The sequence below is a fragment of the Neophocaena asiaeorientalis genome, unplaced genomic scaffold (assembly GCF_003031525.2).
Source record: "Neophocaena asiaeorientalis asiaeorientalis breed wild unplaced genomic scaffold, Neophocaena_asiaeorientalis_V1.1 scaffold102, whole genome shotgun sequence".
In the NCBI taxonomy this organism is placed as follows: Eukaryota; Metazoa; Chordata; class Mammalia; order Artiodactyla; family Phocoenidae; genus Neophocaena; species Neophocaena asiaeorientalis.
The window spans coordinates 2,236,567-2,261,126 of NW_020175078.1; the positions used below are offsets into that span (position 1 = coordinate 2,236,567).

The following is a 24,560-nucleotide window of genomic DNA, read 5'->3' on the forward strand; positions in this document are numbered from 1 at the left end:
TCACAATAAATAACGTTTTTATAGCTAAATCAAAATATAAATTTCAGAGCATTTTGTGGATATATAACAGAAACATATTTTTGTCTCAGAAATACTGGTGGGTTTTTTTGGAACTTATTTTTTTGTTTGTTTATGCGTTTGGCTCTAAAGAACCGTCCTGGGAAGAAAAAGAAGAAAAAATAACAGTGAATTGGTTTCATTAACATATGTCACACTGCAGACTATCAAGGAGAACTTGGTAAAATAATGGCCAATATTTAGAATCCATGAATCCACACAATTATACAATAATTGTTTCCTTTTTTCTCAGGAAATGCACACTGAAGTGCTAATTAAACTTCAGGCACGCAGATCCAGCTTGCTAACTTTGCTATAATCGTGACCATGATCACCATCAAGCACCACTTAAGTACCCGTGATGTTGGGGCATTATGCCAAGATGCTGCAATTTATTAAAATGATGCAACATATCTGGAGATAGAGAAGACACTCAGGCATGAGTCCTGATTACCTCTTTTTGTTTCCCCCATTCTAAAGTCTTTATTTACACTTGAGAGCAGGGTGCATCTGAGAAAGAACGAGGCCATTGTGGTCGGAGAGACCTGAGTGACCGTGGATAAGTGTTCTAACATCTTAGCAAAGTGTAGTTATGAAACTTCAGCATGGTGTCAGTTCCATAAGATGTGCTCAATGAGTGTTGTTGTTGTCAGAGCTATTATTATTACTATGTAACAAAGAAGGAATATAAGCAGTTTAAAAAACAACCTTCTCACTTCATGCTGACAGGCAAGTGACTGTCTGTGTCATCCTCCAGACACAAGAAAGGAAGTTAAAATATTCTCTCTAGCTCCAATTTCTAAACACTCCAAAAATAAAGTGATTATGTTTAGAGAAGCAGACCTTAAAGAAAATTGCCTCCAAGAAACCTGAAGAAGCAAACACAGAATGCCAGGGCCATCACAACATTGTATAAAATGCTCCCAAGACAAATATGTTAGCTCAGTGGCCAGATACCTTGACTTAAGGGGGCAACGTTTTCATGGCAAAGTGATTACAGCTTGATGGAGTCTTCTGTGAGCAAATTAGAAAAAAAGAAGCGACGAAGGTAATGACCTCTGCAATTAATTAAACTTGTTCAGGTTGCTAATTCTTCTGCAAGTTGATTAATAAAGAGTATATGCTGTCACACCTTCTAAAGTGTGAATGTATGTCCTCAGTCATGGAATAATCATACAGACAGCTCAAACAACTAGCTGTTCTTAAAATAAATGTTGCAACTTGAAGAAAGAGAAGTAGTGAGTCTAAATCTACCTTAATTCTTCTAAGATAAGTGAGCCAAGAATGTGAGATCAAAGGCACTGGCTCCATCAGACAGAATACAGCTCATCCCCAGCTCCAGCAATGTGTAAATGTGAAACTTTGTGAAAGCTACTTAGCCTTTCTGAGAATCAGTTTCTTCAGCTGTCCAATGGGACTGGTAACAGGATATACTTAGCAGGATTATTGCAAGAGCTAAAGGGAATCATTCTTACACATGCCTTGCACAAAATAAGTCCTCATGAAATATGAACTCTCATTATATTCAAGTTATACACAAAATAAGTGACTTAGTAGGACGAGCATTCCACTCCTACAAATTATCCTTTATTGGTGCCTCTTTATCTTTTTTTTTTTTTTTTTTTTTTTTTAGGACTCTCAACCACTGCACCACCAGGGAAGCCCCCTCTTTATCTTAATACTGTATTGTCCTATCCCCAAAGGACAAGGAAAATCCCTTTCAGGAATAGAATTATAGAAACATCAAAGATAAATTTTCAATAATTAATAAGGAATCAACAATTAAAAACTGCAAATATAAGGTATTAACTAACTTCAAAAATATTTTCCAGGCAAAACATTCTCTGACGTAAATCATGCCAAAGTTTTATTAGGTTACTCTCCCAAGGCAATAGAAATAAAAACAAAAATAAACAAATGGGACCCAATCAAACTTACAAGCTTTTGCACAGCAAAGGTAACCATAAACAAAGTGAAAAGACAACCTACAGAATGTGGAATGGGAGACAATATTTGCAAACAATGCAACTGACAAGGGCTTAATTTCCAAAATATACTAATGGCTCATACAACTCAACAACAACAAAACGAACAACCTAATCAAAAAAAATGGGCAGAAGACCTAGACATTTCTCCAAAGAAGACATACAGGTGGCAAATAGGCACATGAAAAGATGCTCAACACCACTAATCATTACAGAAATGAACATCAGGGCTTCCCTGGTGGCGCAGTGGTTGAGAGTCCGCCTGCCGATGCAGCGGACACGAGTTCTTGCCCCGGTCCGGGAAGATCCCACATGCCGCGGAGCGGCTGCTACCGTGAGCCATGACCGCTGAGCCTGCGCGTCCGGAAGCCTGTGCTCCGCAATGGAAACATCAAAACTACAGTGAGTTACCACCTCACACCGGTCAGAATGGCCACCATTAAAAAGTCTACAAATAACAAATGCTGGAGAGGGTGTGGAGAAAAGGGAACCCTCCTACACTGTTGGTGGGAATGTAAATTGGTGCAGCTACTATGGAAAACAGTATGGAGTTTCCGCAAAAAACTAAAAATATGGAGTTGCCATATGATCCAAAAATCCCACTCCTGGGCATATACCCAGATAAAACTATAATTTGAAAAGATACATGCACCCCTATGTTCATAGCAGCACTATTTACAATAGCCAAGACATGGAAACAATCTACGTGTCCATCAACAGAAGAATGGATAAAGAAGGTATGGTGTGTATATATATATATATATATATATATATACAATAGAATATTACTCAGCCATCAAAAAGAATGAAATAATGCCATTTGTAGCAACATGGATGCAACGAGAGATGATCATACTAAGCGAAGTAAGTCAGAAAGAGAAAGACAAATACCATATGATATCACTTATATGTGGAATCTAAAATATGATACAAATCAACATATCTGTGAAACAAAAACAGATTCACAGATATAGAGAACAGACCTGTGGTTGCCAAGGGGGAGGGGGACAGGGGAGGGATGGATTGGGAGTTTGGGATTAGCAAAGGCAAACTTACATATAGGATGAATAAACAACAAGGTTCTACCGTACAGCATAGGGAACTATATTCAATATTCTGTGACAAACCATAATGGAAAAGAATATGAAAAAAAACATATATGTATAACTGAGTCACTTTTCTGTACAGAAGAAATTAACACAACATTGTAAATCAACTACACTTCAATAAAATTAAAAAAAATATTTTCCATTTTCATACAAAGATTTCCACAATCTCTCCATAAATTGAAATCTCTCCACTGAAATCAAAGTATCCTAATTCTTTCCTTCCCAACATTTGGAGCCATAAAATATGCTCCTCATCTTCATTTTGTTTTTTAGCTTTTTAGGCAGAAAGGTTAAGTCTAAAATATCCAACGTTATCTTCTGAGATTATTAAGTCAAACCACGCTACGTGAAGAATATTTTATCATACTCCTCTTATGCTTCCATTTTTTTTTTTGAAAAAAAAAAAAAAAGAGGAAAAAGGCAAGTGCTTTAGACTTTTTAAAAAAAAGTGTTTTTTTGGTCAGCTTTGAAAGAAGACCATGGCAAAAGAACACCTCATTTTGGGAAAATAGCACAAGGCAAAAACAGATCATCACTAACGGAAGCTAAATCACACAGTGGAGTTAAGCTACTTAGATATATTGATTCTGCAAGGGTAAAAATGGATTAGAACCAACAGATTATAATGAGGATCATTTTGGTACCAAAGAAGCCCCTTTAACAATGGGCGTGCATTCGAATCCTAGTGTGATCATTACAGGCTCATTTTCCTTGTTCGTGTTCCCAGGATAAAGGCCTTAAAGGAAGCACTGGCATTTTAAATTGCTCAGTTTCACTTGCTGAAATTTTTTTTTTTCTTTCTTAGGCAAAATTATTTTCCCATGTTATGAGAAGAATGCTTTGGAGAGCAGCACTGTGAAAGTGCAGAGAACAAAAGGGATGGAAGCCCTGGAGGATTAGGCCACTGACAAGGGAAAAGAAATTACCTGTGGGCATTTGCTCCAAGGTCCCCACTCAGACATGACACATTCACTGGGACACAGAAGAGAGCAAGACTGGGTTTCTGAGGGAATTTCATCCTGGTTGCAAAGGCTGTTATCCACTGCTCCCCCTTCACCATCGGCAGCATTCACGCATCTGCAAAGCAAGATCACGAGATAGCTTGATCGCTTAAAACAGTGGGAAGTAAATTTAAAATAGCTGTGATGTATCGTAATTACTTACCCCTCAGAGATAGTAAAACATAAAATAAGACCAGCAGAGAAACCAGGAAAAAAAAAAATCCTTTCTCAGCCAGTCCAGCTTTATTGAGTGATAACTCAGGGCAGAGCCCTTTATTCGGCAAAGCAGAAAACAAGGGACAATTGTCATCTTTGAAGAACTCTCCATCTAAATAGAACTATCTACTGCCGTGGCCTCTCCCATTGCGGAGCACAGGCTCCGGACGCACAGGCTCAGTGGCCACGGCTCACGGGCCCAGCCGCTCCGCGGCACGTGGGATCTTCCCGGACCGGGGCACGAACCCGTGTCCCCTGCATCGGCAGGTGGACTCTCAACCACTGCGCCACCAGGGAAGCCCTTTTTTTTTTAATTGTAACAAATCTTGAAGACGCTCCTCTGAATAAATCCATCACTTTGTAATAACTAGACCTTTCACAGTTCCCGTGACTCTCTTAGACCTTTCCTAGACTTCTCTTTCAGAGCACCTAACCTTCCCTAGTTTTTGTTTAGTACAATTAAGGTCATAGCAAAGTTATGCAAAAAATAATTGAACATATTTTTCTTTCAGGTATTTTCTGCATTTCAGTAAGGAATTTTCGTAGCATAAACCAAAGGGCAATTAGCAAGCATTTTCATGCAGCAATTGAGCACATGCTATAGAGATGCACGTATTGTAATTGCTCTGAGATAAGTGCTGATGAAGATGAGATAAATAATCATGTTATTGATTCAATCAAATTAAAACCAAAGTGTTATACTACTATATACCCGCCAGAACGGCTTAAATCAAAACCATGGTAAATATCAAGGGCTGGCAAGAATGTGGAGCAATTGTAGCTCTTCTCACTCTGCTGGTTGGAGCATAAATGCTTTGGCAAACTAGTTGGCAGTATCTACTAAATCTAAACATATATATACTATGTAACCCAACAATTTCACTTCTATTTATATACACAAGAGAAACGTGTACAAATGTAGACCACCCCCCAAAAAATAAAACCTGCCTGAAAACGTTCATAGCACCACTATTTATAATCAACCGAACTAGAATCAACAGTAGAATATCTACAATATTTATTCAGCCACGGTAAAACAGAGAAATATATTGTGATAAACTCATTGAATTAAATGCTATAAAGTAATGAGAATTCATAAACTACTATTGTATGAATGGAGCTCACAACCATAATGTTGAACAAAAGAAGCTGGACACAAAAGAGTATAGTCTGCATGGTTCCATTCATAGAAAGTTAGAAATAGGCAATACTCATCTATGGTGTCAGAAGACAGAATAGCAGTTATGCTTGGTGGACTGGTTGATACCTAGGGGCTTAGGTAGTCCTGGTAATACTTCGTGTCTTGGCCTCTGGGTTGGTTACACAGGTGAGTTTATGTTGTGAAAATTCATGGAGCTGTACCCTATGCTGTGGGCATTTCTCTGCATTTATATCATATCCCAATTACAAGCTCATATTTAAATTATTTTCTCAAAAATGTTTAATAAAGACTTGCTATATATAAGCCTCTTTTGCTAGGTGTTGGGATACAAAGATATTTATTAATAATGATTCATTTCATAAATATTTTGAGCGGCTTACTCTGCACCATGCCCTTACTTGGGTGCTGGGGTACAGAACTGAAAAAAAAAATAGGGACAAGATCCCTTCTTCTTCCAGTGATAATGATCAAGGTAAAGGTGAAAATGACAATGATGATGAGCTGAATGGTGCCATTTACTAATCTGGTAATTTCTGACAGAAAGCCACAGCCAAGGAATAAGCATTTTAAGAGGGCTGTGCTGGAGAGCTTTTGGTGCTCCCCAAATCATGCTATGCTGGAATGAATTACCCTATACATCCTGAGTTTCTTTTATACAAACAATATTCTTTTTTTGATTCAGGAAAACTGCAAAGTAGTCTATCAGCTGGTGCAAAATAAAATAAACTTTATGAGGTGCTAAGTAATACAAACTTAGATATTGTATAAAGCAGGTTAACAGAGGATGGTGAAAGGAGAGAAAATGTCGTGCCTTCTAATATAGGGAGGCAAGGTACAGAGTCATCTACGGACTTAAATTTCTTTTGTGGTAACAGTCAATAGTGGAAGGAGGGACCACGAAATGGCTTTAATGTCTTTCCCTGGGCAAACTTAAAAGCTGAAAATTGCTTTCCTTCTTGCCTGCACACTCTCAGCTGATGTTCTTCTATGATTTCACTGAAAAAGAAAAGGTAATACTTCTGGTCAATGGTGTCCAGGTGAACATATGCATTAGTCTTTGTTCACTCCCAATAAGCCACAAAGACAATAGTAAAGGATTTTGTTACAAAAAGACTAACAAAACAAAAAAAAGGAGGGAGGGTAAGGCAGAATCCTACAAGGACAAAGAACATGGGAGAGGACAAAGGCAACAATGGAAAATACATGGGCTAGTGGTAACTGACTTAGCACACCCAGAAAACTGATTACTAAGCCTTCAAGGGAAAAGAAAGAAAGTCACTCCATTTACACATCAGAACACATGGAAAATTCAGGCATTTACCTTTGGAAATGTGAATGAAGGTGAGGTAGAAAAACTGGAGGATTTATTGAAAGTGTGTTTAAGAAGTACCTAAGCTCTCAAATCCCAATTCCCCAATTCCCAAAGCTAGGTGATGGCCCCAGCCCTGCCCCTGCAGGTAACTGAAGGTTTATTATCTGGAAAGGTTCACGACACAGGTCTTTGGATTAGAGAACACATGGCCCAATTAAGGATGGGAACATCATATTGAAAACAGGGTTTAAGGAGAAGTTAACATACTGAAAAGAATGACTACTACCTTAGTGACTTAAACAATGCACATTTATTATTTTTCAGTTCTGTAGTACAGAAATCCAACATGGAACTCACTAGGCTAACGTCAGTGCTCTGGCAGAGCTGCATTCCTTTCTGGAGGCTCTAGAGGAGAATCGTCTCCTTACCTCTTTCATGTTCTAGAAGCCACCCACATGCCTTGGGGCCATGGCCCCTTTCTCTGTTTTCAAAGTCAGCAGCCTTGTATCTCTCTGTGTCTTGCTTCTTTAGTCACATTTTCTGTTTTTCCTTTCCCATCTCCTCATCCACTTTTAAGGACGCTGGTGAATAAAATGTTCCCATCCAGAGGATCCAGGACAATCTAATCTTTCCATCTCAAGATATTTAACTTAATCACAAATGTGAAGAATCTTTTGCTATTTAAGGTAACATATTCACAGATTTCAGGGGTTAGAATGTGGATATCTTTGGGAGCCATCATTCTGTCTACCACATCAGCCTTTTTTCATTGGGTTTCCCAAATACTGGTTGCTAGGATTATCTGTTTCACATGTGATTTAAGAAGAGAGTCTTCTAGGGGTCCTGACAAGCACAAGAGTAAAGACTTAAAAGACTGAAATTGAAGGTGTTCCCCAATGAAAATGCCCCTGTAGTTACATATCCTGCATCATCGATTTCCTTGCCATATCTCCCTTTGATCATCACCTTCATTTCCACTCAGGCTCATGACAAAACTGCTTTAAAGCATGTCTATATTTGCTATCTCCACGCCCTCTCTCCTCTTCCTCCATTATTACCTCTTGGACTTACTTTAATCACACTTTTACTACCATTCCAGAGAAAACTCGTATCATCAACAGAGTCCCCTTTGCCAAACTCAATAGCCAATTCTTATCTTAGTAAACTTCTCAGAACCATTTGAAACAATTGATTACTCTTCCTTTTTTGAAAAACTCTCGTCTTCCCATTTTCTTGGTCTTCCTTCTAGTTGACTGGCTCTTTCCCAGTCTCATTTGTAAGATCTTTCCCTTTGCTCTAATCTATGAATATCTGTGTTCCCCAGGGCGCTATTTCTTTCTTTCTTATCAATATATTTCAGATTTATAGCTGACGCCTAATTTATACCCCCATTACTCTCTGAACTCCAATCTGTCACTCCAAGCCTTCTCAGTTGGAAAGCTAATATCTCAAATTTATTGTGTTCCAAAGCTAGCTTTTGATTTTCTCTCTCAAATTTGCTTCTAATATTTCTCATCTCAACAAATGGCACCACCATTCTCATGATTGCTCAGGCCCTGAAACCTAGCAAGCATCTTCGATACTTCTCTTTCTTCCACATTCTACGATCACTTTATAAGCAAATCCTGTCATCTGTACCTTCCAGATACAGTCCAAATGTGACCACCTCACCACCTTCCCTAGTACAAAGCCCGTCTAACCATCAGCCTCTCTCACCTGGAATTCTGGGATGTCACTCAAACCTTCATCCCTGCTGCTGCTTACACACCCCAAAATTCCTTCTCTATACCCCCATCTAGCAAGGTCCTTTTCAAACGTAAATAAGAGCATGTCATTCACTCTGTCTCAGACCTCCCATAGCTTCATGATGCTGTTAGAAAAATATATTTTAACCTTATTTTAGAAGACTATACAATTTGAGTACTGACACCAGCCATATGGGACGTGGTGTAATCCATCTTGTTATAACAAGCCAAGAAGGTTCCTGCTTTGGAACTCCTTCCCCTTGGAATTCTCTTAATATAGATCTTTACATTCATTTAAGTCTCTCACATTTTTCAAGTCTCTGCTTAAATATTTTGCTGACCAGCCTCTCCAAAACAGTAGCTTCCATCACACCAATCCAATTTTATTTTTTTCTTGGCATTTCATGGCAAAGACATTCCATTATATAGTATTTTATGCATTTATTTTTTTCCCTGCTGCTCTAAGTTCTTAGAGGACAGTAACTTGTTTTGTTCACTTTTGCATCCCCAGTGCCTGATACATAGAAGGCAAATATTCATAAATATTTTTTGAATTCATAAATGATTGCTGTCATGTATGAACCATGAAGATGTCCTCTAGTCTGGAGGTTTCACGAAAGATAAACGGATCAACTGTTTCACTCATTAGAACACCATTTTATTAAGGTCAATAATGGTTTGGAAAGCAATATGGCTGGAAAACCTGCTTCACATATATATAAAGTATGTAACACAGTGAGTTTGCGTTAGTTAGCTAGGGCTGCCATAACAAAGTATCACACACTGTGTGGCTTAAACAACATACGTGTAAGGCTTGAGGCTGAAAGTCTGAGATCAAGGTGTTGGCAGGGTTGGTTTCTTCTGAGGGCTCTCTCCTTTGACTTGTAGATAGCCACCTTCTACCTGTATTTTCACATGGTTTTTTCCTCTGTGTCTATGTCCTAATCTACTCCTCTTATAAGGACATCAGTCAGATTGGATTAGAGCCTGCCCCAATGATCTCATTTAACATTAATTACCTCTTTAAAGACCCTGTCTCCAAATACAGCCACATTTTGAGGTACTGCGGGTTAGGACTTCAATACATAGATTTGGGTCAGGGGGACACAATTCAGCCCATAACACATATCTAGTAGTTGTGTTATTTTTATTATATCAGGCTTCATCCATTTGAGCTGAGAGGCAAGGCTTAAAGGCCCTCTTGTTCAAGTGTGTTTTTCCTCAATCAACCTGCCACAATTCTGCCACTAGCAATTTATTCTCTTAAAGCTTTCCTTTCTCTCCTGAGACTTTGCTTTAATACTGCTAAGAGGCCAGGCTGGGATGAGAGTGAGAAGTGCCACAGCTCATTTACACATATTACTTGATAAGCTAGCCTGGTCAATCATTTCTCAAAGCCATGAGAAAATAGGACGTAAGAGACACAGATTTACCATGTGCTAACACATATATATGGAATCTAAGAAAAAAAAATGTCATGAAGAACCTAGGGGTAAGACGGGAATAAAGACACAGACCTACTAGAGAATGGACTTGAGGATATGGGGAGGGGGAAGGGTAAGCTGTGACAAAGTGAGAGAGAGGCATGGACATATATACACTACCAAATGTAAAATAGATAGGTAGTAGGAAGCAGCTGCGTAGCACAGGGAGATCAGCTCGGTGCTTTGTGACCACCTAGAGGGGTGGGATAGGGAGGGTGGGAGGGAGGGAGATGCAAAAGGGAAGAGATATGGGAACATATGTATATGTATAACTGATTCACTTTGTTATAAAGCAGAAACTAACACACCATTGTAAAGCAATTATACTCCAATAAAGATGTCAAAAAAAAAAAAAAAAGAGAGAGAGACACAGATTTTGAAGAAAAAGAGGTAGACGCCCAAGTTTGGCGGCCTGAGCAACTAGCCCCCAGGGAACAGGCAGTGAACAAAGGGAAGGAAAGACAATTTGTCTATTAGCCCTTTGCCTGGGTTGGTGATCAGGAGCACGTCTATGATTGTGCTAGCACCTATTTCTTCCAACAGGCTTACCAGTGATGTTGCAACATTGGGACTAGGTAAGACTCGGAATTGGTGGGTACTGAATTACTGAATCAAGTAAGTTCACTGGTGTTGAATAACAATAAACACATAGAAGTAAGCTCTGCCTTGGCAACTGACTTCATAGATAACTTGATAGGGAGTTACCTGCTTTGGGCACCGCGTGTCCACTTGAAATGGAACTTCCTAAATCTAGCAAAATGATACACTAAGCTCATGCAACTGAATAGTCGACCACACTGGGTTTTCTTCTTGATTTTACATACTAAATCATTGTCTACGATTAATATTTTGGCTTTTGCTTATTCATTCTCTAACATTTATTGCTATTTTCCTCAGTTGGTAATAAAATTATCCTTCTTTCTTCCCAAATCATTTCTAAATAGACTTTTTCGATGAACTCAGGCCAGCTGTTTCCTTTGCACCACTGCTATATTTACCAAACAAAAATGTTAAACAAACTCCCTCAGTAAACAACTGAGCATTCACTAACTTCTTTCAGAGCTGTGTTCTTTTTATATTAAAATATATCATTACTGTTCACAGGTATTCTCATATTAGTTTCCAAGGCTAACAGTGGAAATTATTAAAGGCCTTAAATTGACCTTTCAATGTACTGACATCCAAAATTAAGATAATGCCCATCAATTGTACTAACACAGCGCAAAAGAGAGACATGGCATCACAGTCAGAATCACCTAATTTGTTAGCAGTGATGGCCACGTATCACTGCAGGGATGTGGGTGTGCTCCATGCAGTTGGTTTTTCCACTGATATCATTTGCAGGCAATGTTAAGGATTGTGGCTGAGATGCAGATGGAATCCCACAATACACATGGCAGCTCAAGGCACATGTACTTCCAGGGATACTTAAAGATGACCAAAAGCCAGAGGATATTGTGTGAAAATCAGAGTGTACTTGGATAAGCAACACTGTTGTTTTTATAAAAATATATAAATTCCACTGCCACATTTCCCCAGTGTCTCCATTTCCACACACCTGATTTTCCTAGATTGCATTCCTCCTCCACAGCGCAGGGACCTCAGCTCATTGTGGATTTTGCATGGAGACCAGTGTTCTACAACCCAGGAATACTGATTGCACTCACTGTAACACGGGACTGCCTCGTGTACCTGTCAAGAATAGGAAAGGAAAAGAAAATTATGTGGCACTATCCAAGTTATGGAAAAATAGCCTGTCTTTTAGTAAAGTCGGCTGAACAGAACCCAAGAACTATACTCTGGCCCCAATAGCCAAGTTGCGTTCCCCAAAAGCAAGATATATTTGGCTTCTCTGAAATTACTGACTTACCTAAAGAAACATACAGGGGAAATCAACTAGAATATGATGGCATGCCTTTGCAGAAGAGAACAAAGGACAGTCCTTACCTACCGCCAAGAACAGGAATTCCATTACCTTTTCATTTCCTCAAAGAGCTCACACAGCATCTATTAAGATGGTCCAGCTCTCAATTATATGGTATACTGTATTCTCAGATGTACTTCACAATGTCAATTGACACAAATAGAGGTAAGGCAAATTTACTCTTGAATATAAGGTTCTTAGAATGCAAAAGGAAAGTGGTATTATTTGCACCAGAAATTTCTTTTTATGTCCCCAAATGATCAATGCTAATAGGCAATCATTTAGCCTTCTGGGCATCGTGGCTTTATATGAATTTAGAGATGTGTAGGGTGTTTTCAGAGCATAGCTAGAACACACAGACACACACATACACAAGACAAACACACACATGTTAGAGGCTGTGCATGATTACTAACTGTGAATATATAGAGATTTATAGTAGAAACAAATAGTCAATGAATTCTTAGGTTACTTCCTATGCATTTATTTGTGATGATTTTCTCCTGGAATTTTATACCATTGGGTGGTCAATTGAGTTTGCCTCTTCAAGACTGAATTTAAAGGACATTCCTCCTCAATAGTGAACACAGCGTTCTCCCTTGGTAAGAAAAAAAATTGTTGTGTCATATGATCCATTACTCTAGATCACAAAGATGGCTCTAGTGTAGCATGTCGATGAGTAGTGACTCAACCTATTACCAAAATAGTTAATTAGTGCTTTTCCTTTTAAACAAGGACTTAAGCCCCATGCCCTTCCTCCCCCTTGCCTTTCCAATTCCATAAAATTGCAAATGATGACTAGGCTGTGCTATCCAAACAGAACCATTACTTGCAAGTTTCCACTAAATGCAAGGGAAAGCACTATGTAATGGGATAACCAGAAAACAAGATTGGAGCACTGTCAGCAGGTGAGATGGAAATCAGATGAGAAAAGGTTATTGGCGAGACTACATCTTAGGAATCACAAATAATGTCAGAAACTATTTTTAACTGTGGGGTTCGATTTGGCTCTCTCATGTAGAGCATACAACAATAAGGGAAACCGCAAAGTGAAAAATATGTGAGGGCAAAATGAAAGGAGATGGGAAAATAGAAGTGGAAATGGATGTGAGGAAAGGAAGGAATTAAGTAATAAAAGAATCACATTTCATGCTGTGAATGCTGACAAGAATGGAATGAAAGGGTCAGAAGCAGTGCCTACATTAGAATAAGGAAGTAATAACTTGGAAAGGAAAAAAGTCTGCCCCCTAAAACTCATAAAGGTAAGAGAAAAAAATCTATAAAAATGAAAAGACGTGACCCAAATCTAAGAGACACCAGGGAACGAAGCTCATGACAGTTGAGGGTTTAGCTGACCCAGCTTCACCATGGAAATTAGGCTGTCACTGAATTTACAGCTTTGTTCTATAAACACTTCAGTATGTATCAGACAATTTAAAGAAAGCTTTTTGGCCTTCCTATGAGATATAAGAAAGTCTGCTAAAGCACTTTGCACAAATGGGGGAGATGAAGAAATTAATTAAAAAAGTAATTTTTCCCACAGCCCATGCATGAATCTGAGAGCAAGTGGATAGGATAGACTCTGAGATGGACCTATTTTTCTAAAGCTCTCGATACTAAGCAGAGCTTACCCTGTCCTCCTCCCTCCCGTATAAAGCCCCAAGGTCAGATGGAAAATGAAAAACTGTTTAGTTGCATGTACCTTTGATACACACATTTGAACACCTGGTCATGTATTGGCTTACTGTTTTTATTCTCTATGCCCCAGTGATCTACATCTGTAGCAGAGTCGCTAACCTCATCGCCAAGCTACTGGAAGGCAGGGAGCAGGTCTGTGTAGGGAGATATTGACCCACCTTCTTGAATAATGGTGTAAAAACGGGACCTCTTGAAGGAGATTCTCCATCACATGGATTTACCCGATTTTTTCCCCAATGTGTCTGCCATTTTAGTCACTTCTGGCTGACAAATCCCTACCTTCATCGAAAGTCCAACTGACTCCCGCCACTTCCACAAGGCCTTTCCCATGACTCCAGTTGGCATGTCTTTGGTACTCAGTGAGAGTTTCAGTTTTAAGCAGATTTGTAGCCAGATGATAATGTCAGGTGCCATGTGCAAGGCTGGGCCAGTGGTGGTAATTAGGGCCACATTGTGTGGAGCTTGGGGACGAAACACATTCAATGAAGTCATCACCTTGACTCCTCTCTATGTGTCTCCTATCCTCTCATCTACTTGAGCTTTTCTGCTAACTTTAGTCTTAATGTCTCCTTTGTACTGTAAATCATACTGAAAGAATATGCCAAGAGAAAAACAATGTGAACCCTCTACTCATAAATACGCTTCTGGTTTTAACCAAAACCAGACCCGGACTCTCAGTGTCTGTTTATATGACTACCTGAACAAAACTTGTCTTAGGAAGCCAGGGACTATGCTTCTACGATGTCCGCATTTTGTAAAACATTCCGAGGAGGGGGTGATGCCCAATCAGTATTTGTTGAATTGAAACAGATTTTTGAAGGGGCGCAGATTGCTAAATGACCCTCACTTAATTTTCCAGAGAAAACAGGCTCATAAATGGAATGTATAAGGGGTGTTTTACAAAGCTCAGAGGACAATAAGAGGGAACAAAAATGAAACCCTTTTCTTTCCATTATGGGGCTTTGGTGAAGAACAGCCATCATTACATTAGCAAAAGGTGCTGTCTGACGATTTTCGTTATGGGAAAGAAAGGCTGTCCCTAAAGAACTGTGAGGGCTGTTTGTTTAGAGACCTTGTTCATCAGGCAAGGAAGCTTACCTAGAGGATCGAAAACACCCACAAGAGGCAAAAAGGCAGCAGGCCATCAAGAATAAACATTTACTACCCAGATGCCCAATTTCTTCTCATGTCAGTCCTTTATGTTCTGGCTATTTCATACTGGTATCTGTTTGGCACTTACTATAGTTTCATAACGGAAATGTGTTAAAGCATTGACTTTATCGGGGAATCATGCGGAAAAGTTCTGAAGGAGAAAAATGAGCCATGGGAAAGTTAAATGAAAATCATTTCTAAATGGCACAAATTAGGAAGAAAATAACAGGGTTTAACAGGGCCACCGATGCTAAGAAATGCCACTGAAAAATCTAAATCCTCTGAGAGAAGTAACATTTCATTCTCCTGGTAATGAGTCCTATTTATTACTTCTTTATTGGGGAATTGTTTTTCTAACATCTTTATTGGAGTATAATTGCTTTACAATGCTGTGTTAGTTTCTGCTTTATAACAAAGTGAATCAGCTATACATATACATATGTCCCCATATCTCCTCCCTCTTGCATCTCCTTCCCACCTGTCTAGGTGGTCACAAAGCACTGAGCTGATCTCCCTGTGCTATGTGGCTGCTTCCCACTAGCTATCTATTTATCTATTTTATACTTGGTAGTCCTCAAGTCCATTCTCTACATTTACGTCTTTATTCCTATCTTGCTCCTAGGTTCTTCAGAACCATTTTTTTTTTAGATTCCATATATATGTGTTAGCATACAGTATTTGTTTTTCTCTTTCTGACTTACTTCACTCTGTATGACAGACTCTAGGTCCATCCACCTCACTACAAATAACTCAATTTCATTTCTTTTACTTCCTCTAAGAGTTTTATAATGTCTGGCTTTACAGTTAGTTCTTTAATCCATTTTGAGTTTATTTTTGTGTATGGTGTTAGGGAGTGTTCTAATTTCATTCTTCATGGCTGTGCCCATGGCAGACATTACTAGTCATGTATAGTGTTCTTTTTCAGCATCTTTTCCTACACTGAAGGCCAGGCAGCCACTACCAATGGATTGCAGTATGTGTGTGCAATCCTGATCGATGTACATTAGAGAGAGTGGGCAGCTGGACCAGCAAGACATCCCTATGACACCAGATGGGGGAAGGGGTGTATTGCTACAGACCCAAGGAAATAAAATTTTATAACATCAACTTAGGTTTCCACACCTTCCAAGAGAAATTAAGGAAACACTCCCATTTACCATTGCAGCAAAAACAATAAAATACCTAGGAATAAATCTACCTAAGGAGACAAAAGACCTGTATGCAGAAAACTATAAGACACTGATGAAAGAAATTAAAGATGATACAAACAGATGGAGAGATATACCATGTTCTTGGATTGGAAGAAACAACATTGTGAAAATGACTGTACTACCCAAAGCAATCTACAGATTCAATGCAATCCCTATCAAACTACCAATGGCATTCTTCACAGAACTAGAACAAAAAATTTAACAATCTGTATGGAAACACAAAAGACCCCAAATAGCCAAAGCAATCTTGAGAAAGAAAAACAGAGCTGGAGGAATCAGGCTCCCTGACTTCAGATTATACTACAAAGCTCCAGTAATCAAGACAGTATGGTACTGGCACAAAAACAGAAATATAGATTAATGGAACTGGATAGAAAGCCCAGAGAAAAACCCACGCACGTATGGTCACTTTATTTTTGATAAAGGAGGGAACTGTGTTTTTATAATTTTGTAGTTCCAGAGTCATATCATAAACTCATTCATTTAGTCAGTCTTTTAATATTTATTAAATAAGCCTTTGCTCACTGTAACTGATCAATTTAACTAAGGACTGCTTTCTGAAATTACTCTCCACCTATGGACTGACTGGTATAAACTTGGAAGCAGGGTCTCATTGGGGTTCAGTAGGTATCAATATTGTACATCAGAGTCTTAGTGTTCAAGGGCTCAAATAAAGCAAATAATCCAACAACAACCAAAATTTAAAAAAAAGAAAGAAAGAAAGGAAAAGTCATGGCCTCCAATTTTCTATAGAATAAATTTTTGCTCCAGTGAAACTGCCAGTGAAGACCCAGGTAGAAAACTTCAGGCTTGAGACCTCCATGCTGGGCACTGTGCTGCTTGGAACTTGAACATGAGTTCAAAGGTCCAATTGGGACTAGAGATTCCTGCAAGGCAGAGCCAGGGTCTGTCCCATTGGAATGTGAGAGGAAATGGTCTCTAGGAGTGGTAAGATCGGTAAAGCACTACCGGCTTCCTTCTCCCAAAACTCGCAAAAGGTTGTGAGTTCGCAGCCAAAAGTGCACAAATTTGCCTCTGATTAGGTCTACGATTCTCATCCCTTAATTCAAAGAACTTCCCTGCTAGTCCTTTTCTGCTGGTCTATACTTTCTTTCTTCCTCCAGGGCTTACGCTTTCCTTTCAGAAGGGTCCTCTAGGCTACACCTTCCTTCAACTTACCAAATTCTGTCCCTTTTCTTATTCAGTCAGCCGTGAAGTTATGCTCTCCTCCATTACGACTTGTCTTACTGGCTGGAAATTATCACATTTACACAAATAATCTTTTGGTTCCATTTTTGTTCATCATGCATTTATAATTTGTTTGTATACAATGTAGTGTGTATATGCAAGGCTAAAAAGTTCAGTCCTAATGCAACTGCAGCCGCATGCTTTACAATGAGCCCATCCATCACTAGTCCTTGGTCATCAGTGGTAACACGATAACACTCTGTGGATCTTTATGGCTTATACAAGACATTCCATGTCTTAGGTCCTGATCATCACAATCGTTTGAGTTAGAAAATGTTGGTGTGATCCCTATTTACAGGTAAAAGTAACTGAAAGTTGAAGAAGCTAAGTTAGTCATTTATGGCTTATAAATGACGAGGCTGGTGCTTAAACTGAGATTATTTGAGAATCCCACCCTGGTGATGCCCAGAGTTCACAGGCTCTGCCTGTTTAGCTTGTACAAGCACATCACCATGCTTCGAGAGCCAGTCACTATCTTTTCAGTGATGAAGATAATGCTAACATTTATAAATTCCTGAAAAAGGAAAACCAAGAGCAGAATCTTCAAAGATGTCTATACAGTAAATGATGCATATTACTTTATGTAGAAAATAATATTGCCTAAGCAATTCATTCCTAGTTTTTAGGTATGGAATATCTTTTCACAATTTCAAAAATCCAAAAAATGTCTCAGAAAACTTGCAAATTTAAAGCAAGATTAGGCCTGTGTCCTTTGAAAGGTTGCAACCCTTTGTGTGAAGATGATGGGTTAAAACAATATTCCACGAATGGTTTTAAGTTGGTATCTGTGGGAAAATCATTATGCCTGTCATTTCGTGCTATGAGTTGCTCAAAAGGGCAGCACCTGGAGTCAGGATTTTATGGAGATCTGGAGTCTGGTGATCCATAATATAGGGTGTGGGTAACTGTCAGTTTTAGCCCAGACGTTCAAGTCTGAGGCCCTGACTAATCTCCTCTTCCCAGATGTTTTCCCACACTACCTCCTTAGCTTCTTGAGAATTCTCTGAGCTTACCATCATCCCTGGTATGTAAGATTCACCATTGGTTTTATTTATTTATTTATTTAATATTTTTGTCTGCGTTGGGCCTTCATTGCAGCGAGCAGGGGCTTCTCATTGTGGTGGCTTCTTTTGTTGCAGAGCACGGGCTCTAGGCACGTGGGCTTTAGTAGTTGTGGCTCACGGGCTCTGGAGCTCAGGCTCAGTAGTTGTGGCACACGGGCTTAGTTGCTCCGTGGCATGCAGGATCTTCCCGGACCAGGGCTCGAACCCATGTTCCCTGCATTGGCAGGCGGATTCTTAACCACTGCGCCACCCGGGAAGCCCTCACCGTTGATTTTAAACATGCATTATATATTTTCTTTTCAATTTTGATGTTAAAAAAATCTAAAAATGAACTTAATAATGCTGAATGAGTTTTATTTGCAAGATCTATTGACAAAGTGTTGAAGTTTAAAGCCAATGGGAAGTTTATTAAAATAATGACCATGGTAGTTTCATTCCTTATCTCCTAAGTATAGTGGTTTCCAAGCTTGCAGATCCGAAGAACTGTCACATTGTTGCAAGGGGCCCGTGAGTGCATCCTCGTTCCAAACCTTGTCTGTAGTCTCAATGAATAATATAATCTCATAAATGTTAGTCCCACCACTTGTCAAATGAAGGCAGGGAATGTGATTTTAAAGTTTTAATTTCATTTGAAGGAACTGCTGAATTTGAAATCACTCATTAGGAATTTTCTCAGCCCAGGCTAACTAAGAGCACAAGGTCCTCGTATCAAACACTCCGGGAACCACTGCCTTTACATGTAAAGAAGAGAATAAATAAACTGAAAAGGAGGCTATGCCCTACATTGTTTATATTTTGATAAGATGTTATACAGAGAAGCCCTCTTTCTAAAAGTGAATATTGAAATAAAATTTTCCTGAGAAGTTCTAACCTCCAGATTCTTTACTTTTTATTTTCCAGTGGTCTATAACACTTAACCCCTTCCTTCTGGTCTGAATATCACTGCTGACCTTTTAAGCACAGGGTCCTTATTATCAAGACCAACACCCATGCACGGCTAAACTGTCTCTACCATCCACATAGTCTTATTTTCCTCCCCCGACAGCAGGGGGTGGAGGGATGGGAGATGGGAGAGCTGGGTACTGAGATTGAGTAAATGTGGCCTCAAGCCATGCATGTACTTCTTCCCCTTCCCCATGTTTCCTTCCCATTCAAGGATGTCACACACGGGTCACCCATTACAGAGGGTATTTAAAAGAGGAGAACCACAAAGCCCTCATCCAAAAGGCCATGGTTAAGCTCGGTAATCCGTGCCGATGTAACGTAGATTATTTATAATGGTGAAAAAGCAGAAATGCCTTAGTTTTTTTTTTACTGCATAGCATTATATTTCTCCTCTAGCAGATTTACATTTCTTATCTGTGACATTTAAGCAACTATAAAAATAAACCATGGTCTTAAAGTGGACTACATGGTAAGGGACATTCGCAACAGAAGTTGTAGGTGTGCAGATCCCATAAAGCACAGGATATCCTACAGTAAGGTGTGTGTGCGTGCACACACGAGCACTAGGCAGAATCCCTCTGTGCCTGGTACGTGATACAGAACTGGCGGAGCATACTGACACAGGCAACTTGCGGCAAGTTGAACCATAAAGCCCACTCTCTGTACCACGGCAGTGTAAACAATCATAACCAATAGAATGAGAGAGGGAAACTCACTCCAGAGTCTGGATTGCCTTCTCCAGTCCCCTGGGAGATGCTGCCCACTGCCATGCTGTGATATGAGAGCAGATGGAATTGTGTAGATTGCTCACAGTATGCCAGGGACTACTGTCACAGTGGCCCTTTGGATTTTCATAGAACAGATTGCAGTTATCAGTCAAGCTGAAGTGGAAAAAAAAACAAACAAAAGAAACAAAAAGCAATCCCATGCCAGCTATGATTGATACTTCCAGAAGACTTTGGAAGAGCTGAACACGTAACCCTTCAGAAAAGAGGTTATGGATGAATCTTGAGGATATTATGTAAAATAAGCCAATCTCATAAGGATAAATACTGTATGAATATACATATATGAGGTATATCCGATAGTCAAACTCACTGAAGCAAAGAATAGGATCGTGGTTGTCAGGGGCCGCAGGGACGGAAAAACAGAGAATTGCCAATCAATGGGCAAAAAATTTCACATGAAAAGTTCTGGAGATCTGCTGTACAGTACTGCGTATGGATAACAATACTGTATTATCGACTTAAAATCTGTTAAGGGGGTAGGGCTATCTTACGTTAAGTGTTCTTACCACCATAAAATTAAAAAGAGTTACATGTCTCAGAGCGGGTTGGATTGTACCATGGAAACCTGACCAGTGAAAGAACCTTTCTGCTCTTAGCAGGTATAAGATGCTGCCTAGGGGTCTAGTGTACAGATTAGATAGATAGATAGAGAGACAGATACAGACAAAGTAAGTCTGGGTCCAGAAGAGGACCACCAGAAATCAGGTGAGAAAGGAAAACTTTCTTTCTCTGTTGCAACACAAAAGAGAGTCTGAAACAGAGACTACTTTGGCTTCTGGCAGGTAACAAAAGTTTTACAAGTTATAGGTATAAGGCAGTGCTAAAGCAGAGATTAGCGGATCTCAGTTCTCACAAACAGATGCCCAAAGGTTAAGTCAGAAAGGTATATGCTATTGTTTGAGGTTTATCAAGAAAGGGAGGAGAAGGGATTTAAGCCCGAGACTTGCAACTCATTATGTAAGTGTCCAACACAAGTGAAGGCTTTGGGGAAAACCGTTACCTTCCTTTGCTGGGAGAGGGTCTTGTATAGCTCTCACTCATTCTCAGTAGTTGAGAGCATTATGCTATCCTTACTCTAGGATACAGGCAACTGTCTCTGCACTCGAATGTAAGAAGCCTATTGGAGCATGCCTAGGAAGTCAATGTAATTTGAGTTATAAAAAAATGTATTTGTGTAAAGAAGCAGTATGACCTAAGTTGCACATTCCTTGGGCAAAGAAACCCTATGTTTGTGTGGCTGAACTATCACATACAAATGGACAAGGATGGGTAGCCCTAGTTGGGATTAATCTACTAGGACCTACTTCAGATGAGAGATTTGTCAATCAAGCAAACAAATCTAAATCTAATTCTCATAAACTATACACAAGGCCCTGATACATACAGGATGAAGCTAGAAGACTGCAGCCACCTGGGGTAAGAAAATGGGAAATTTGATGAGGTAGAACTCAATTGGTAGATAATGGGCACACGCCACTAAAACTTCTGAGATTTATATCAAGAGAGATATCCCAAATGAAGTTTGGGACACGTAAGTCATCTTAAATGTGAGGAAGAGGAGATGGGAACGTGTGAGGGCACTGACAAAGGTGAAGTGGTCCCAATATGAGGTTACGGTTATGAAAAAATAATCATTATATCTACTATTTTCACAAAGCTTCCAACATAACAAGGAAGAAGAGATACCAAGATTTGGTGGTGAAAATGAAAGAGGCAAGTAAAACCCTAATGCTACTTTTTGAACTCATTTAAGATTAGCATATTCTAGAACCTAGTGACGCGTTAAAGTTTCCTCTTTTTTACCAACAGAATTGGAAGAAAGAAGACAAGGCATCAGCTTCCCCAGTGCCCTGAATTCCAGGGGGTATTGCTAATGAGCAGAGCGGCAGAAACTCGGATGTTTGCCAAGAAAACTTCTTCACATAATACTTTTACCATCTTATTTCATCTTAGCTTGGCTTAGTTGGGCTAAATCTGAGACCATGTGTGACCTGAAAAGCAATCTAGTCTTTGGGAGGTTTGCTTAGAACTTCCCAATATTCACAGTAGGCAAGCATAAAACTGGCTTCTAGGACCAAGTCCAAAAGGAAAGCCCCAAATTGGCAAGAAACGACTTTTCACGTGTTTCCTAACATGCAGTGAGAACTCTGGGCCCAGCATGTTACCGTCTCTTAATCATTGCAACAAACAAATCTTTCCTCCTCTAAAATGCATTGGTTCTCATCTGTCACTTACTCCAAAGTCTATCAGGGAGTTAGAGAGAACAGAACAAAAGAAGGAGCCGTCAAAAATGGCCTTTATTCTGCCTAGTAGAAGGAAAGAGATAAGAATTGCAGTCTGCAAACTCCATTCCTAATGTGGCTAATTTCTAAATGCTCCCGCTATCACAAAAGGCAGGAGAGAACAGTGTATTTTTCACCCAAGAAAAAACCAGATAATTATTATTTTCATATAGTTTGGGGCAAAAAAGAAAGAAAATAAAAAAATATTATAAAGAGACTTTTGCACAAAGATATTATGTGTCACACACACAGACACACACACACACACAAAGTAGTCTTTTTCTTCTGCAGATAAATGCATGAGGAAGCAGTTCTAAGGCTGCATTGTGCCCTAACAGTTCTCCCAGTTAAAATACAAGGCCAGGCACAGCACAAAATGGCTTTTAAAAATATGAACTCTGAGTGTGAGTCCTTCCATAACAAACCCAAGGTGTCCAAGACAAAGTTAAAGTGAAACAGAGCCACAAGTGATGCTTTATAACCAAGGATGGCACAGCCTGACCTTTGCAGAAATGAGAGGCAAGATTGATTGGCTAATGGAATCCCTGCCATTCACTTACATGGTGATAAATTGCGATCCTAGCTCTGATTTCCACCCTAATTTCATCAGTTGGAGGCTCTTATTAGGGACTAATTGAAAGCTGCTTCTTTACGGAATAAAGAGTATTTTGTTGGCAACAGGCTTCCCCTGAGGCAGAAAGCGAAGAAGAGACAAAGACTGAGACAGACCTTTTAGGCCCTTCACAAGATAAAACCAGAAGATGATTGCTGAAGGAAAATGCTAGTTTAAGGCAGACCTGTTCCTGACCTCCATTTGAGTAAATTTTGTTTTGACCAAAGGAAAGACAGCTGATGGTAAAGTAGAAGTCATGTCTAACAAGCAAATATCACTATATACAACACAAACGAAGAGCCTGTTCCTGGGTACTTGCAAAACACAGGTTATTTGAAAAACTTGACGAAGAAGTTCTTAAAATGTGTTACAGGGTGATCAATTAACCCATTTACATAAAGTGGGCAATTTTCTACAAACCTGGACTCAATAAAAAACTAAAACATGAATACATAGCATGTATGCAACCACTGACAGCTTTTCTGAGACATTTACTGAGAACTAAGATTTCCAGATACCATATTTTCTATAAACAAGCCTTCCTCCACCTCCACCCCCCAAATAAGAGAACTTATACACTGTGTCCCTGGGTTACACTCTGTGCTCAATAGATATATATTGGTATAAATATGAACAAATGACTACAAAAATATTCACCCAAGCATGTTCCTAAAAAATGTACATAGACCAAACCGTGATGCTGGTATGACCTGGAGTTAAAAGTTGTGCCCTCTTTGTAGTTAACTTTACAGAAACATTAGTATTATGTATCAATTATTCAAATCTAATTGCTTGTAACTGTACTCTGGTCCCAACATTTCAAAGCAGATATCCAAATGAATTCAGAGATTTATATTTCTTAGATTTTATTATTTCAAAATTCTCTCATCTCTGATTTCATTTTTGATTTCTCTGAATATAGATGATAGTAATTGGACAGTGTAACCCCAGTTCCCCAGCCCAATCATGTATGCCTTGAATTAATTATGAAAAATACAAGCTCCTGAAAGGACTTTTTCTCTCCCTGAAGGCAGGTAATATTCGAGGCACCCAGGACTCAACATGTCTGCTAACTAAAAGCAGACCCTGCTGGTATGAGGAAGCCAGGCTCACAGTGACCACTGGATCTCTCTGAAGATAGGGACCATCTCTTGCACATCTCTTATGTTGCATTTAGCATCTGACATATGCAGGGCCCATAATAGGCTCACGATAAATGCATGTTGAACTGAATGCTAGGAAGTATAGGGCTTATGGTTCTAGATCTGAGCTGGCATCTCACTTGGTGTGTGTGTGTAGGTCTGTTAAAATAGTCTTCCTTAGCAGGAACCACACTGCTTTGGATCGATGACATGGCATCCGTAGAGCAATTTAGGAGATGGGCGGCATCAAGTACTTTACTTGGATTGAATTCCTGTCCTCCATTATTGGATTCCTTGGTTGGATCCTATTAAGTTGATAATGAGTTCCTCTGTGGGGGTGGCTTCATTTCAGTGATGGGTGACATGATCCTTTATACTGTGTTAAAGATTATCTGTGGTCTAGTGAGCAGAGGAGTATGAAG

At 39.4% G+C, this 24,560-nt stretch overlaps 1 protein-coding gene across 1 annotated transcript in view; it reads right to left on the reverse strand.

Moving 5' to 3' along the window:
• Positions 1–24,560, reverse strand: part of THSD7B (thrombospondin type 1 domain containing 7B) — a 1,119,563-nt gene that overhangs the window by 87,568 nt on the left and 1,007,435 nt on the right. The window contains exons 19-20 of the mRNA XM_024764108.1: positions 11,630–11,763; positions 4,078–4,228 (exon numbers count right to left, since the gene is read on the reverse strand). Coding sequence (XP_024619876.1) covers positions 4,078–4,228; positions 11,630–11,763 — 285 coding nt within the window. The remainder of the gene's footprint in view (positions 1–4,077; positions 4,229–11,629; positions 11,764–24,560) is intronic.